Source organism: Passer domesticus (genome assembly GCF_036417665.1).
Source record: "Passer domesticus isolate bPasDom1 chromosome 26 unlocalized genomic scaffold, bPasDom1.hap1 SUPER_26_unloc_1, whole genome shotgun sequence".
In the NCBI taxonomy this organism is placed as follows: Eukaryota; Metazoa; Chordata; class Aves; order Passeriformes; family Passeridae; genus Passer; species Passer domesticus.
Genome location: NW_026989901.1, coordinates 616,966 through 633,564, shown reverse-complemented (window position 1 = coordinate 633,564; position 16,599 = coordinate 616,966). Strand labels below are relative to the sequence as shown.

The window sequence follows — 16,599 nt, the reverse complement described above, 5'->3', positions numbered from 1 at the left end:
GTCACCTCTCTGGGCCACCCTTGTGCACCTCCCTGGGCCAGGCCCTGGCCACCCTCAGGGCTACCTCTGGCACCACCTGGGCCGACGTGAGAGCCGCAGCCAAGGCCTGGTGAGAGCTGATGGCAGTGGTCACGGAGAGCTGGGAATGGCTGCTTCAGGAGGCCGTCAGGCTCGATGACACCTGCGAGGACACGGCCACCGCTGTGGCCATCGCTCAGGCCAGGGACCAGCAGGATGAGCCCACCCACAGGGGGACAGCTGGGGACAGCGTGGTGGCCACAGCCCAGCAGCTGATGGTGGCCCTGGACAGGGAGGAGGAGGCCTCAGTCGGGGTCACGTGCAATGCTCAGGTGGTGGCGGCCACCAACGAGGCCGTGGGAGTGGCCATGGTGGCCACCAGCCAGGCAAGGGTGACCATCAGGAGGGGACATTGGACAGAGGTGGCCCTGGGGCCGCTGGAGAGCTTGGTGGACACGTGTGACAGAGACACTGAGTTTATCAGTTACATCAAGTGCCAGCTCGATGACATCGAGACCATCCTGAAGTGGGCACACGAGGTTTTCCCCGATGACCCTGAGCACTTGGTGGCCAAAGTGGCCAAGTTTGAGCAGCTTTGGGATGTCAGCACCTGCCTGTTCACGTGTCAGCTGCGGGGGACACTTGGGGACATTCACGACCTCCTCTTGTGTCCCTGTGGTGGCTGCGGTGGCCCCAGTGGCCCTGCCAGCTGCGTGGTGGACGAGTGGTGCCAAAGAGCCAGGGAGGACATCCCAAGGCTGCTGCAGGGACAGTGACATCACCACTGCAACGTCATCATGGCAGTGACATCATTGGGGACATCGCTGCTGTCACCTGTGCCCTCTCCCATTCCCATGTGGGATTTGAGACAAATCTGGGGAATTTTCTGGGAATTTTCATTGATATGTCCCAAATCCTCATGGGACATTTCCTCGGTGACGTCACTGGGGACACTCAGGGACATGCGGGGAGGACACACAGGGACACTCAGGGACAGTTTGGGGACACTCGTGGGCATGCTGGGACAGTCTGGGGACACTCAGGGACAGGGGACAGAAGTAAATTAGTCCCCTCAGCAGCTTCCAGCTTCCCCCTGTGCCTGCAGCACAGCCGAGTCATAAATGACAATTTAATAATTGGCTTCTGCAATTCTGCATTGGCTTCTTCAATTCTGCATTGGCTTTTGCAAAAAAATACTTCCACAAGTATTTTGCTCTGGTACTTGATTATGGATTATTGAGAATTCCTTGTAGCTGCTTGCTGGTACAATAAAATCAACCAGTTTATCTGTGCACCGTGTAACTGATTTAAAGCTGGAGTAACAAACTGATATTATATTGTATGCCTTAAAATATTAAAAATAGATATGTCTATTTATATACTTATATTTATGTAACTATATATTTATTCTTATATCTATTTCTTATAATTACGCTTATATATTCACTATAACTATAGTAAATAGATAAATAATAAATGTTAAAATAGAGACTATGCAATATTAAAATGCTTTTGTGTAACTGAGTCAGGTGTAGAATATTCCGTTGTTTCTCATACCTGCGGATCAGCCTCTCCAGGTGATAACAGTGACACAAACCTGAGAAGAATTTATGAATTGATCAGGGGGTGTGAAACAACAGGATGGAATAAGGAGAAGAAATCAAATATATTGACCCAATCTACAGAATGTCCTGCAGACAAGTCAGAAGTTAAAACCAAACAAGAGTTCCTGCAACATCCAAACCTCCCAGGAATATTTGAAGAATGTCTCAACACAGGAATGTGTTTGTAGCCCTGCAGTGGATCCGGATCTGGAGAACAATGGGTTAAGTTAAAGAAACTTGTTTGGCTGTCTGCCAAAATCCTTTTCTATCACTTATTAATCTTTTACAATTTTCAAAGAGTGAACTTTTTTTTTCACACCAGGATGTGGTATGGGGGGGCCAGGGGGCCCCCGCTGCTGAGCACTGACCCTACCCTGGGTGTCGCTGGAACCCCCAAAAACCACAGCCAGCACCAATTTGCTGGGGGTTGGGGTTTTCCTGTTCTTTCCTTGTCACTTGTGGATTTTTTTCCCATTGAGTTTTTAAGAGCACTGCTGGCTGAGTGCTTGAGAAGGTGCGGAGGGGGAGCTCCTCTCATTTTTGGGAGTTCCTCTCCGGGGGGGACAGACATCCCAGGAGAATGGAGGGCAGGGGTTGGGGGCAGCCTCTCTCTCTCTTGCTCTTTGGCATCGGAGGAGGACTGCCAGGATATCGCTTACTGCCAGGAGAATTCACTGTCACCGCTGGAGCTCAGCCCTCAGGGGCCGATCACCGTCTGCTCGTGTGCACTAGGAATCCTGACCAGGAACTGATCCGTTCAGGTGCCCCTGGAATCCAGCACTTCATGTGCCCCAGGTATCCTGAATTTCGTGTGTCCCGGTAATCGTGAGCTTCGTGTGCTCCAGAAATCCAGATTTTTGTGTTGTTAAATACGAGAACAGGCTCCTGGTACTAAAGTGATTTCAGCATTTATTATAAGCAAATGAAACGCCTAAACGTCGGGGCCCATGGGCCAAGCAGGAGCGCTCCTGTCGAGGATGTTGCAGCGCCAGCACTGGGTCTTCTTCAGCAGTGATGCCCCCGATGTCCCAGATGGAGCGGCGCAAAATCACTGGGTCAGAAACTCCTTTTTATCCTGCATTTTTGTCCCTTTGCATTGGTTTCTTTTTGGATCCTTCATTTGTATGAAGGATTAAGGCACTTGATTTGCCCATTACAGTTCTGTCCTGGCTTGCTCATTTCGCTTGGGGTATGCTGCACTTTACTTAGGTGTGCTATGGTACGTTGAGTACTGTATTTCTTATAACTACCCTTGTAACCCCTTTTCCAGCCTTCATCAACTTTTTAAAGTTCAACTTCTATTTTTCTCAGTTTCTCATACTGTTCAAGCATATCTCTGGCATTCTGATAATTCTGTTCTTTCATTAACATTGCTTTTCCACCATTGTTCCCTTCTACGTGCCCTTGCAGCATGATGCTGCTGTGGACAATGCTGGTCACTCTCTGGACTAGACATGGAATTGCACATGGTAGTAAGATTACACTTGCTAGTGCACACTCCACAAAGAAGACCAATTTCTTCCACCATGTACCGTTCCAGATGAACAAGTTGTCCCACCAATTGGATTCTCCAATGAAGGGGGTCCATTTTTGTGCTCCAACATAGGTTAGTTTTCTAATATTTACAATACTGTTTTTAATTACATTACTGTGGTCATCAATCTCCAGGCAGCATTCTGAAGTATTAAATTTCCCACAGATCCCTCCTTCCTCTGAGAGGAGGTAGTCCACTGCCAATCACATCTGGTAAATTACTGATCGTGTTTGTTGTTGCTGCTGGTTTAAGAGATTGATGGTCAGAGCTGCTGGATTGCATATGACTTCAAGTACTACTTGTAGATGGATGATTCCATTGAGCATGTATTCTGAGGTTCTGTACCCCCAGGATCCATCTTGAGCCCAGGTAGCCGGCCCATAAGTATCAATAATCTTTTCTGGGGTCCAGATTTCATTGTTCTAACTTGGGGTTCCACCCAATAAACTCCTTTTTTTCTGGCCAGATCACCATTCACCGGGACTCCCAAGTTTGATTTTGCATCCTTAGGCAGTAAGAAAAAGGATGGTTTTATTGCTCCAATTGTGCAACTCCCTCTCCACCCTCCTGGTAACTTCACATTGGCTGTGTTACCACAGATCCAAAATAGATTTTTAGGTGCATCCCAAGAATTAGACTCTCGACTTGCTATATGTTTCCAATATGTGGATAAGGTTTTTATCCCATCCATAATGGGTCGATATAATTTCTTATACATTCAAACATTTTTTTCTTTTTCACTGTATACGCATCAACTTTCAGTTTTTTTCTGTTAACCAGTATGAATGGGCGGTTTCTGGGATCCACCTGGTGTGTGTGTCATTTGCTGCCAGATATATTTTACATGGCATTTCTCCTGCTTCATTAGGACACATTTTCCCTTTTCTTGATAAGCACTCTTCCCCTATGATTGTTGATTTCAGCTTCCACTCTCCTCCCACTCTTTTGGGTGCCACCATATTTTTTCTTGATGGAATCCCTTTTAAATATCTCAGGGACCTAAACTGATACCGTCCCATGGCCAAATCTCATTTAAGCGTGTCCCTCTGCACACCCAACCATCAGTTAGATTCAATTCTTTTGTAATCCTTTCCAACATATTAATAAAAAGATTCTTTCCATGTATTTGTCCCGCTCTATCCCTTTGTCTTTTCAATTGTACCTCTTTCTCTTTGAATGCATGCTCTAAGTTGGTTTCACTTTCTTGTTCAAAGCCTACGCATCTTTCTTTCTTTCAAGTTCAAAACATACACATCTGACATTTTCTGGCCTGGGTTTGCAATATTTTTTGCCAGCTGTGAAAAATGTGTATTTTATGATTGGCTTTTCACAAATATTAAAATGAATATTATATGTGTTATATTTAGAAGGTTATGCTGTATTAATTTTCTTAAGGAGTGTGTTAAACATTTTTTAGGTTGTAACATGATCTTAAAATAGAATCTATGTATGTAGGATACATTTTAGAGAAAGGAATGAGGTACTAACAGCGAGATAGCAGCCACAGGATACCTAAATCTTTCAGAAAAAAAAGAATTTATTGCTCCATTATCAGAAGAAACTAACTTCTTCCCACCTTGCACAGCCCTGAAGATGCCATTAGGATTCAGAGGAAGAAGTTGACACTGCCCAGACAGAATCCTTTGTTTGAATGGCATTTATGCATCATGTAGGAGGTGTATGAATATCCAAGAGGCTATTGCTTTTAAGAGTTAATCCACTAGTAATGCGTGCATGTGTGTGTGTGTGTGTGTTTTTTGGGCTTATTTTGCCCAGAAAGAGGTACTGGACTGTCCATAACTCTTTGTTCTTATTGTCTCGCATTATCCTAAAACCCAATTTGTCCAAATATTTATTACTCTAATTATATTACTATTTTTATAACCATTTTATTACTTGTAAACATTTAAAATTTAAAAACCCAAGTGATTGGCATTTTTCACACCAGCCAATATATTTTAATATCTTCTTTACAGGCTGTTGACTGGGAGTGATTGATACCTTTGGGATTCATGTTTGTGTGCACTCTGATTAATACACCTCCTGTATCTCCTCTATACAAGGGACAGGAACACTTCTCACAAGTGTTTCCTCCACTTCCTTTGAACTGAGTGAGCAGTAGCATTGCTACCAGTGGCAGTCTGGTACAGGCTGGCCTCCCCACCTCTCGATCCACAGGGGTTTTCTCGGTGCCCTGAGAGTGTTTCCTGGAGGGAGTTCCCGATCCAGTCTCACCTCCCACCTCTGGTTTTCCATTCTTCTGGAGACATTCTGCCGTGACCCTTATCCTACCAACTCCTTTCCCAATGAGGGTTGCAAGGAGAGTGCTCTATGGAACAGTACTGGAAATTGAGATACTATTTTGATTGTCAATTCTGAGCTGAACAAAACTTGAACTTCTACTATAATTATAACCAACATTAACAAACTTTAAAGATACACTGATAACAATGTAGATGTTTCCCATGGGGTGTTGTGTTCAGGGTTGCGGTTCTTTCCTTGTTTTCCTCAGGACCAGTTTCAAGTATTTATCGTTTTTGTTGGCTCTAGTGCATTTGCTTGCCTCAGCTGGGGGTTGTACTGGACCTTTCATTCGACTTGCATGAGTCCACCCCCGCTCCTTTGTTCTTACTGCCCCGGGTGCTGGAACAAGGGGGGTTGGGGGCCGCCTCTTTTGCCTCACTTCCCTCTTTTGCTTCCCTCCGTTCCCAGCCCGTCGCCTCATGGAGATCTCTGAATCATGGTAGTAGAAAGTCCACACTCATTTCACAGCTCTGAGCCGCTTGGGCTGCTAGCCCCATCTCAAACACCCCCCCCCACACACATTTGCCCCCCCTGTCCCCTCGGGGCCCACCGCTGCCCGTGGATGGGTGATACTTACCTGCTCCACTGTGCCTCACATGTGCCTCAGGCCTTTTTCCCAGATGCCAACGCAAGGTCCCAGGCGGCCTGGTTGGGCAAGGTTGTATCCTGGCAGAGCCTCCAAGCTGTTAAAAATGAGAGCAGGCTCCCAGTACTAAGGTGGTTTCAGTATTTATTATAAGGAAAAGAAAGGCCTAAAGCAAGGGGGCCCGCGGGCCGGGCAGGAGCGTTCCTGTTGAGGATGCTGCAACGCTGCTGCTGGGTGTTCTTCAAAAGCGATGTCCCTTAGCAGTGATGTCCTTTGGAGCGGCACAAATTCAGTGGGTCTGAAGCCCCTTTTGATCCTGCTTTTTGTCCCTTTGGATTGGTTTCTTTTTGGATCCTTCATTTCCATGAAGGTTTAGGGCTCTTGATTTGCCCATTACAGTTCTGTTCAGGCTGGCTGGTTTTGGTAGGGGGGTGGTGCACTTTAGTTAGGTGTCATACGGTACGTTGAGTACTGTATTTCCTATAACTACCTTTTAAAATGTGTTAAATATTACTTTGATTGTTAATTCTTAGCTGAACAAAGCTTGAACTTACACTGTAAAAAAATATTAACAAACTTTAAGGATAGACAGATAACAATGTGGATGTTTCTTGTGGGGGGTTGTGTTCAGAGTTGCGCTTCTTTCCGTGCTCTCCTCAGGACCAGCTTCAAGTCTTTATTGTTTCTGCTGGCTATAGTCCATTTGCTTGCCTCAGCTGGGGGTTGTACTTGTGAAAAACCCCAATCACTTTTTTTTTTTTAATTTTAAAAGTTTAATAGCAATAAAATGGTTAGAAAAATAGTAATATATTTAAAGTAATAAACATTTGAAGAACTGAGATTTAGGACAATATGATACAATGAAAAGAAAGATGTACAGACAGTGGGAGTACCTTTTTCTGGGCAAAATAAGCCTGCAAAAGACTCACGTTAACAGATGATTAACCCTTAAAAGCAATAGCCTGTTGCATATTCATACATCTCATACATGATGGATAAATTCCATTCAAACAAAGGATTCTGTCTGGACAGTGTCAAATTCTTTCTCTGAGTCCTGATGGCGTCAGCTTTGCATCTTCAGAGATGAGCGAGGCAGGAAGAAGTTAATTTCTTCTAATTTCTTCTGCTGAGGCCACCTCTTCCAGGGCCATGGCAGCTGCTGGGCTGTGGCCACAAGATTGTCCCAGCTGTCTCCCTGTGGGTGGCCTCATCCTGCTGATCCCTGGCCTAGGCGATGGCCACGGCGGTGGCCGTGTCCTCGCAGGTGTCATGGAGCCTGACGGCCTCCTGAAGCAGCCGTTCCCAGCTGTCCGTGAGCGTGGCCACCAACTCCTGCCAGGCTTTGGCCATGGCTCTCACATCGGCCCAGGTGGCCCCGGGGTGGCCCTGAGGGTGGCCAGGGCCTGGCCTAGGGAGGTGACACCATGGTGCCCCAGGGAGGTGACATTGCCGTGGTCCAGGGTCTCAAGGAGTCTTCAAGTCAATCTCCTCAGGGCAAAGGCAGGAGCAGTGGGGACACACACCACTGCACGCCTCTGTGTGGCCTGGTCACGGTGGCCACCACCTAACCCAGGGTGGCCACCATGGTGACCTTCTGCTCCAGCAGGGACAGGAAGGGCTGGGGAGGGGACAGGGGAGGTGTCAGGGTGTCAGGGACCTGGTGGCATTTGTGGTCTGCTGCAGTGTCTCCTGTGCCCTTCTGGGGGCCCCTTTGCCTCTCCCTGGAGGCCTCTGCTGTCCCCTCTGTCCCTTTGTCAACCCCTCGTCTCCTCTGTCACCCCCTGCCACCTCCTATTGTCCCCCCTCCCCCAGCCACCCTCAGTTCCCTCCACCCCTCTGTCAGCTCCCCCCTTCCTGCCACGCCCTCCTGTCCCCTCTGTCACCCCCATGTCCCCTTATGCCAGGATTGTCACACCTCGCGGGGCTCCATGGCCAATAGGCACACTCCGGGGACCCACTGGGGACACTCTGGGGATATTCCAGGTGACAAACACACCCGGGTGACAGTTGGGGACAGGCAGGAATGTGGTGCGGCCAGATGCAGGAAGCAGGAAGAGGTGATGTCACTATCCCCCCTGCCCTCCCCACCTGTGGGGCTAGGGCAAGGTCCCCAATATCCCCCCAATGTCCCCAACAGGACCCCGATGTCCGCTGAGTGCTCCCACATGGCCCTGGTGTTGCCCCGATGTCCCCCACAAGGCACAAGTGTCCCCCAGTGTCCAGCTGGGGACACCAGGGACACACTGGGGTCCTGTTGGGGACATTGGGGACATCCCCCATCCTTCTCTTGGGGACACCGGGGCTACCCTGACATCCTCTGTCTAGTTTTGGGTCCCCCGCAATGTCCCCGATGTCCCCACAGTGTCCCCAACAGGACCCTGCTGTGTCCCCAGTGTCCCCAACAGGACATCAGGGGACACTTGGGCCTTGTTGGGAACCCTGAGGGGACATCGGGGTCCCGTTGAGGACATCGGGGGACATTGAGGACACACCCCTGACCCCACAGGCGGGGGGGGCTGTAACGTCAGCACTTCCTTTTTCCTCTATCCGGCCGCGCCATGTTCCTGCGTGGCCCCAGCTTTCACCCGGGCGTGTTTGTCACCTGAATTGTTCCCAGAGTGTCACTGGAGTGTCCCAAAAGTGTCCCCAAGATGTCCCTGGAGTGTCCCCAGCGGCCATGGAGCCCCTCGAGGTGCGACAATCCCAGAGTGGTGGGGGGGGAGGGGACAGTGGAGACACGGGGGTGACAGAGGGGACACAGGGAGTGGTGAAAGGGGGCAGTGGGGGACGGAAGGGACACGGGGCAGCAGGAGGGGACAGGGGGTCACAAAGGGGACAGGAGGGCACAGTAAGAAAGGGGAAGGTGACAGTGGGGTGGGGGTGACAGTGGGGAGGGCAGGGGGTGGCAGAGGGGACGAGGGGGTGGCAAAGGGACAGAGGGGACAGCAGAACCCTCCAGGGAGGAGACAAAGGGGACAAGGACACCCCAGAACGGCACAGGGGACATCCCAGGAGGTCGTAAGTGCCGCCAGGTCCCTGACACTTCCCCTGACCCCTCTCCAGATGTCCCCAGCCCTGCTGCAGCCACAGGTCACCGTGGTGGCCATCCTGGATGAGCTGCTGGCCACCCTGCCCAGGCAGGATGTGGAGATGATTCTGCTCGTGTTCCCAAGGTGCCTGGACTGGGACCTGAAGGACTTCACCAATGAGCTCTGGGCCACCATCAAGCGCATTGAGGGCGCCAGGTGGCGCCACAATGTCACCTCCAATGATGATGACCCTGTCACCTCCCTGAGCTTGGCCCTGGCCGCCTACAAGAGCACCCCATGGACCACCTTGGACCATGTGACATTGGCAGCCAGTGAGTGGCAGGGGTCGATGGCTGTTCTTGTGGACAGGTGGGCTGAGCTGGCCAGGAAGGCTGCCAGGCTCTGCAACATCTGCAGAGAGGTGGTCGCTGAGGCGGTCGACATGGTGGCCAATGCCACTGCCCAGGCCATGGAACTACAGGACAAGGTTTTCTGTCATGGGACAGTTCAGAAAAACGTGGTGGAGCTGGGTCAGGCCCTGGGCAGGGAGGAGGGGGTCGAGGTGGTGGCCGGGCATGAAGCCCGGGTGAGGAGAGATGCCAGGGTGGCTGCCAGCAAGGTAACCAGGGCCACCATGGTGAGACAGCGGGTGGAGGAGGCCCTGGGTTGGTGGCCGTGTGTGACGAAGCCACCACTTTCTCCCAGGAGCTGCAGCGGAGGGTTGGGGACATCAAGGCCTCCCTGAAGGGGACAAATGAGGTGTCCCCCAATGTCCCCGAGGACTACTTGGTGGCCAAGGTGGCCGAGGCCAAGCGGCTGTGGGAGGCCAACACCCGCCTGGCCGAGGATCACCTGCTGGGGACAGTTGACAACATCATTGACTTCTTGTTCGATGGTGGTCTCACCAGTCCCAGTGCCTGTGAGGTGGCCGAGAGGTGCCGAAGAGCCATCGAGGACATCCCAAGACTCCTTCGACCCCCAAAACATCCCCGGAGCGTCCCCAAGGTGTCCCCAGTGAGCATGGAGCTCCAAAAGGTGGAACGCGGTGGCAGGGGAGAGTGGGACAGAGGGGACACTGGTGGGGGGAGGGGGCACAGTGTGGGGAGAGGGAAATGGGGGATGGGGAAGACACGTGGGGTGGTGGAAGAGGGCAGGGGGATGCAAAGGGGACAGGAGGGAGTGGCAGGAAAGGGGGAGGTGACAGAGAGGGGGAGGGGAAATGGGGGGGAGGGGGGAGTGGGGGCTGGGGATGACAGGGGGAGGGGACAAGGGGGCTGGCAGGTGGTGGCAGAAGAGACACCAGTAGGTGGCAGGGGCTATGAGTGTGCTGGCAGGAGGTGGCAGAGGGGACAGCGAGGAGGGTGGCAGGGGTTAGCAGAGGGGACGAGGGGGTGACAAAGGGACAGAGGGGACTGCAGCGGCGGCTGGCCTCGAAGTGGGGAGATGATCATCCCTTCGGGACGTCCCTGCTAGCTGTGGCCAGCACCACCAGCAGCACTGGAGGCACTCTTCCGACCCTGGGTTTGCTCAGGAGAGCGCCTAGGCTTTCGCCTTGAGGGACGAGGATCCGCAGTGAAAAGGCTGCTACCCAACAGGAGAGAAGAGACGGACTCCAGCTGTAGTAGAGTCCACATTTATTCCAGGGGAACTAACAGCCGAACACCCTGAACTGGGGTCAGACATGAGCTTATAAAGAGGGGAGGGTGCAGACACGGAGTTTAGTCTTCAGCCTATGAACGTGAGGGGTGGGAGTGAAGAGAGAGAGACAGGCATAATGGGAAAAACAATAGGGAAAGGTCTGGGGAGGGACCCTGGCCCCTGAACCAATCACTTGATGCCCTAGCTGGAAAATTCTAGACGGAAAGGATGGGCCACCAAGTGACGGACAGGGTACCAGGGAGGGACTAAGCAGCTGATACATAGGTTGTCAATGGCAACGGGGAGGGGAAAAAACTGTATTGACGGCGATGAAGGAGAGGGAGAACCAGGGCAGAACCATTACAACTATATGGGTACACAGAACGAACCAATTTACAACTTAATCAGGCTAACGTATAAGAAACACACCACAACAGGGGACAGCACAGCCCTCCAGGGAAGGGGACAAAGGGGACCCCCGGAGGGCACAGGGGCCACCACAGGAGGCTGTAAGTGCCTTGAGATCCCTGACACCTCCCCTGTCCCTTTTCCAGGTCTACCGTACACAGCTGAAAAAGACAGTGGATGTGGTGGGCAACCTGGGTGAGGTGGCGGACACTGTGACCGGGTCACACAGGGGCAAGTTCCTGCATGAGCCCCCAGACTCCCTGCATGAGGCCCTGAAGAACTTCACCCAGAGCATCTGTAAGATCCTGAACCACAGCGATGTCACCTCCCTGGGTCACTATAGTGTCCCCTCCCTGGGCCGGGCCCTGGCTGCCCTCTGGCCCAACCCAGGGACAACCTGGGTTGATATCAGAGCTGTGGCCAGCGCCTGGCGGGAGTTGGTGGCCAAGCTCGTGGACTGCTGGGACAAGCTGGCCAGGGAGGCCACCGAGCTCCGTGATGCCTGCAGGAAGTTGGTCATGGAGCAGCACCTGATGGCCCTGGACAAGGAGGAGGTGGCCCGGGAAATGGCCACACATGATGCCCATGTGGTGGCAGCCACCAACGAGGCCATGGGAGAGGCTGTGGTGGCCACCAGGCGGGCAATGGTGGCCACCAGGAGGGGACATTGGGCCGAGGTGGCCCTGGGGCCACTGGAGCGCTTTGTGGCCTCGTGTGACAAAGCCACCTTGTTCAACTGGAACATGGAGTGGCGGCTCAGGGACATTGAGGCCATCCTGAAGGGAACAAGTGTGGTGTCCCCTGATGTCCTCCAGGCCTTGGTGGACAAGGTGGCCGAGTTTGAGTGGCTGTGGGATGCCTTGGCCCGCCTCGCCAAGGATCACCTGCTGGGGACACTTGGGGTCATTGAAAAATGTCTCTTGAGTCCCTGTGGTGGCCCTGGCAGCCGCACGGTGGCCGAGCAGTGCCAAAAAGCCATCAAGGACATCCCAAGGCTGATGTTGGGACAGTGACATCACCGCTGTGATGTCATCAGGGCAGTAATGTTACTGGAAAGGCTTGTGGCCACTGGAGTGCCACCAGCTCCTCATGTCACCAAGAGCCCTTCAAGTGCCACCAGCCTGGGACAGAACAGGTGCCACTGGAACTGGTGGCACTGCCGTGTCCCTGGTGCCACCTGTGTGCTGTCCCCATGTCCCTGCAGTGCCCCTGGTGGTGGCCAAGGACGGTCACCTGCTGATGGCCCTGCTCGCGGTGGCCGTGTCCTGCCACTGGCCCGGTGGGGCGAGGGGACATCTTGGTGTCACCTGGCCACCAGCGGGCCACCAGTGGGCCATGGCACCTGGGGGGTGATGTCACCTCGTCCCACCTCTTTCCGGCAGGTGCCATTCCTTGGACATTTGCTCTGGTAATGTTCAAGTAGTGTTCTGGTTAATTAATTAATGCTGACATCAGCACCCCAGTGCCAGCCCAGTGCCCCCACTCCTGTCCCAGTGTCCCTGTCCCAGTTGTTCCCATTTGTGTCCCAGTGTCCCCAGTTGCACTCCAGTGTCCCCAGTCCCATCCCAATGCCAGCATCCCAGTGTCCCCCATCCTGTCCCAGTGTCCCCATCCCAGTGCTCCCATGTGTCCATGTCCAGTTCTGTCCGTGTCCCTGTCCCAGTGCCACCAGACCAATGTCACTAGCCCAGTCCCATCCAAGTGTCCCCCATCCTGTCCCAGTGTTCCCAGCTGTGTCCCAGTGTCCCCAGTCCCATCCCAGTGCCAAAACAGCAAAAAAAAAGTAGAATTTATGAATTCTTCTCTCGTCACCAGAGAGTGAAAACACAACATGATGGAACCGCAAGGAGAAATAAAATAAATTGGTTTAATGCACAAGATGGTGTGGAGGCAAGTCAAGGGTTAAAACCAAACAAAGTACATCTGAACTCCCAGGAATGTTTGAATAGAATTTATATAGAACATAGGAAAATGTATGTATGTTTATGTATATAAAATATTAATATGAAATATTGTTTTGAATAATAAATATAATTCTATCTCTAAATATGTTGGTAGAAAATATATTATTGTAAAATATTTTATACAATATATATTTCAATTTTATTACTCATATATATATATATTTTTTTTAGATCAATAATATATTATGAATATGCACCAACTCTCATGAATATGCATGAATCTCTGTGATGTAACAGAATATAAAGAACATGGTTTAATTAACAGGGAGCTATTGGCAATTAGCACCAGGATTTTATCCCTTAACAAACTTTTATAAAAATTTCAATTCTGATCCCGGCCGCTCACAGGGTGGGTCCCAGCTGATAACGGGGCGGTGGGGGACAGGACTGAGCCCCAAGGGATCCACCAGGTTCTCCTGCATGAGAGTCCAGTGACACGAGGGGCTGGTGGCACCTGAGGGGCTCTTGGTGAAACGAGGAGCTGGTGGCACTTGGGGAGCTGGTGGCACTTGAGGGGCTCTTGGTGAAACGAGGAGCTGGTGGCACTTGGGGAGCTGGTGGCAGTTGAGGGGCTCCTGATGACATGAGGAACTGGTGGCACTTGAGGGGCTCTTGGTGACACAAGGAACTGGTGGCACTTGAGGGGCTCTTGGTGACACAAGGAACTGGTGGCACCTGAGTATCCACAGGTCTCCACAGTGACATCACTGCCCCGATGATGTCACAGCAGTGACATCACTGTCCCCACAGCAGCCTCGGGATGTGCTTCATGGCTTTTTGGCACTGCTTGTCCACTGCGCGGCCACCGGGGCCACCAGGGTCACCTGGGCCACCAGAGGGACTCAAGAGGATGTTGTCAATGAGCTCAAGTATTCCCAGCAGGCGATCCTCAGCCAGGTGAGCGCTGGCATCCCACAGCCCCTCGGCCTCGGCCACCTTGGCCACCAAGGCCATGGGGACATTGGGGGACGCCTCATTTGTCCCGTTCAGGATGATCCCGATCTCCCAGAAGCAGTAATCCATATTCCTGATGAACATGGTGGCTCTGTCACACGCGTCCACCAAGAGCTCCAGTGGCCCCAGGGCCACCTCTGCCCAATGGCCACTCCTGGCGGCCACCCTTGCCCGGCTGGCGGCCACCACAGCCTCTCCCATGGCCTCTCCCATGGCCTCTCCCATGGCTGCCTCCTCCTCACTGGTGGCCACCTGCTCCTCACTATTCACCAGCTCCTCCTCATCAGTGGCCACCTCCTCGTCGCTGGTGGCCAGCTCCTCATCGCTGGTAGCTGCCTGCTCCTCGTCACTGGCCAGCTCCTCCTCACTGCTGGCCGGCTCCTCCTCGCTGGTGGCCAGCTCGTCCTCTTCACTGGTGGCCAGCTCCTCCTTGTCGGTGGCCACTGCCTCCCAGGCATCGCGTGTGGCCCCTGCCCAGGTCACCTCCTCCTCCCTGTCCAGGGCCACCGGTGGCCGCCGGGCCGTGGTCGCCAGCTTGTGCCAAGCTGTCCCCCGGCGGGCGGTCTTGTACCACAGGTCCCTGGCCCGGGCTGGGGCCACGTCCGTGCAGGCAACACAGAGCTCAGCGGCCTCCAAGGCCAGCCGGTCCCAGCTCTCCCTGAGCGTGGCCACCAACTCCTGCCAGGCGCTGGCCGCAGCTCTCACATCGGCCCAGGTGGTCCCAGGGGTGGCCCCGAGGGTGGCCAGGGCCTGGCCCAGGGAGGGGACACCACGGTGGCCCTGGGAAGTGACACTGCCGTGGTCCAGGGTCCTATGGACGTTCCAGGTGAATCTCCTCAGGTCCACGGGCAAGAACATTGGGGACACTCGCTGCCACACGCCCCTGTGTGGCCCAGTCACAGCGGCCGCCACCTTGCCCAGGGTGGCCACCACGGCCACCAGAGCCTCCAGCAGCTGGGGAGGGGACACCTGGAAAGGGGACAGGGGAGGTGTCAGGGACCTGCTGGCAATTGTAGCCTCCTGCGGTGGCCCCTGTGCCCTCCCCGGGTCCCCTTTGTCCCCTCCCTGGAGGGCTCTGCTGTCCCCTCTGTCCCTTTGCCACCCCCCCGCCCCCTCTGCCACCCTCCGTGTCCCCCCATCCCCCACTACCTCTTTTCACCACCCCACGCGTCCAGTCCCCCACCCCCGCCCCCCCCGTCGCACCTCTTGGTTCTCCATGCTCACTGGGGACACCTTGGGGCCGCTCCGGTGGCGGAGGAGCCTCAGGACAAGCGCCGGTCCCGACCCAGAACCGGCCCCAGCAGCGGCGCGCGCGGAAATGGCGGAGCCGCCGCGGGACGAGCGCCGGAAAGGGGCGGGGCCAGGCACGGTGACGTCACCGCCCCAGGACCGGCCCAGGCCATGGGAAGCTCCCGAGTTTGGGCTGTGCGGGCTCCGCCCGGGGGTGCGGGGTCAGTCCCGGGGGGTGCAGGGTCAGTCCTGAGGGGTTTGGGGTCAGTCCGGGGGTGCAGGGTCAGTCCGGGGGGTTTGGGGTCAGTCCGGGGGTTTGGGGTCAGTCCGGGAGGTTTGGAGTCAGTCCCGGGGTGCAGGGTCAGTCCGGGGGGTTTGGGGTCAGTCCGGGGATGCAGGGTCAGTCCGGGGGTGCAGGGTCAGTCCGGGGGTTTGGGGTCAGTCCGGGGGGTTTGGAGTCAGTCCCGGGGTGCAGGGTCAGTCCGGGGGGTTTGGGGTCAGTCCGGGGATGCAGGGTCAGTCCGGGGGTGCAGGGTCAGTCCGGGGGTGCAGGGTCTGTCCCAGGGGGTTCGGGGTCAGTCCCGGGGGTTCAGGGTCAATTCCTGGGGTTTAGGGTCAATGCCAGGGGTTTAGGGTCAGTCCCAGGGGGTTTAGGGTCAATCCCTGGGGTTTAGGGTCAATCCCAGGGGGTTTAGGGTCAGTCTCAGGGGATTTAGGCTCCATCCTAGGGGAGTTAAAATCAGTCCCAGAGGGTTTAAACTCAGTCCCAGAGGATTTAGGTGAAGTCCCTGGGGATTTAGGCTCAGTCCCAGGGGATTTAGGTGAAGTCCCTGGGGATATCACTGGCCCACACTATTGGATTGACTGCATTTTCAGCTTCAGCAGGGATTTCACTACATTTTTCCTGTATAAAAAGTGCAGAACTTGGACAAATTTGGATTCAGGAATTACAGCTCGTATGCCCATTCCCTTTTTTGAATGTAATTTCTGCTTCCAATTTTTCTAGCAAATCCCTCCCCAGCAATGGTTTAGGGGAGTTGGGCATATAGAGGAATTGATGAGTTCCCCAGTGCTTTCCCACTTTTGTAAAGGTTGAAAGAAACATTTAATTTAAATTTTAATAAATAAATAAAATAAAAATTAAATTAGTAATAAAAATAATAAAATAAAATTTAATAAATAAAATTTAATAAATAAAATTTAAATTTTAAAGGTGCAAAGAAAGGCCGTGTTTTGCTTACCCCGGTCGCCCCAACAACATGTACAGTATCGTGACTCAGTTTCCCTTCTGCAGTATTTAACCCCAAATGCACCACTCCAGTGTCTATCA

General features: G+C 53.3%; 2 protein-coding genes across 8 annotated transcripts; one reads left to right on the top strand and one right to left on the bottom strand.

The window, feature by feature from the left end:
* The first annotated feature begins 1,947 nt into the window (after positions 1–1,947).
* LOC135291654 (uncharacterized) lies at positions 1,948–13,168 on the top strand. Of its 7 annotated transcripts, none has more exons than XM_064405904.1 (4): positions 7,922–8,738; positions 9,110–9,219; positions 9,984–10,110; positions 11,268–13,168. In XM_064405904.1, the coding sequence occupies exons 1-4, from the start codon at positions 8,724–8,726 to the stop codon at positions 12,132–12,134; spliced, it is 1,119 nt and encodes a 372-aa protein (XP_064261974.1). In that variant the 5' UTR covers positions 7,922–8,723; the 3' UTR covers positions 12,135–13,168. The 7 variants fall into 7 exon arrangements, with proteins under 7 accessions (XP_064261976.1, XP_064261974.1, XP_064261973.1 ...); XM_064405908.1 differs by lacking the exon at positions 9,110–9,219 and adding an exon at positions 9,220–9,407 and having other exon boundaries at positions 7,925–8,738; XM_064405907.1 differs by having other exon boundaries at positions 8,719–8,738; positions 9,110–9,407.
* LOC135291656 (uncharacterized) lies at positions 12,969–15,395 on the bottom strand. Its single transcript, XM_064405911.1, has 2 exons — positions 15,243–15,395; positions 12,969–15,008 (listed from the first exon to the last, which is right to left on the bottom strand). The coding sequence occupies exons 1-2, from the start codon at positions 15,255–15,257 to the stop codon at positions 13,821–13,823; spliced, it is 1,203 nt and encodes a 400-aa protein (XP_064261981.1). The 5' UTR covers positions 15,258–15,395; the 3' UTR covers positions 12,969–13,820.
* Positions 15,396–16,599: the final 1,204 nt, after the last annotated feature.

What these genes read in the sequence shown, in the direction of transcription:
- LOC135291654 (XM_064405903.1), top strand. An exon ending in TGAGCATGGAGCTCCAAAAG is followed by an intron (nt 10,111 to 11,267) that starts GTGGAACGCGGT and finishes TCCCTTTTCCAG; the next exon opens with GTCTACCGTACACAGCTGAA.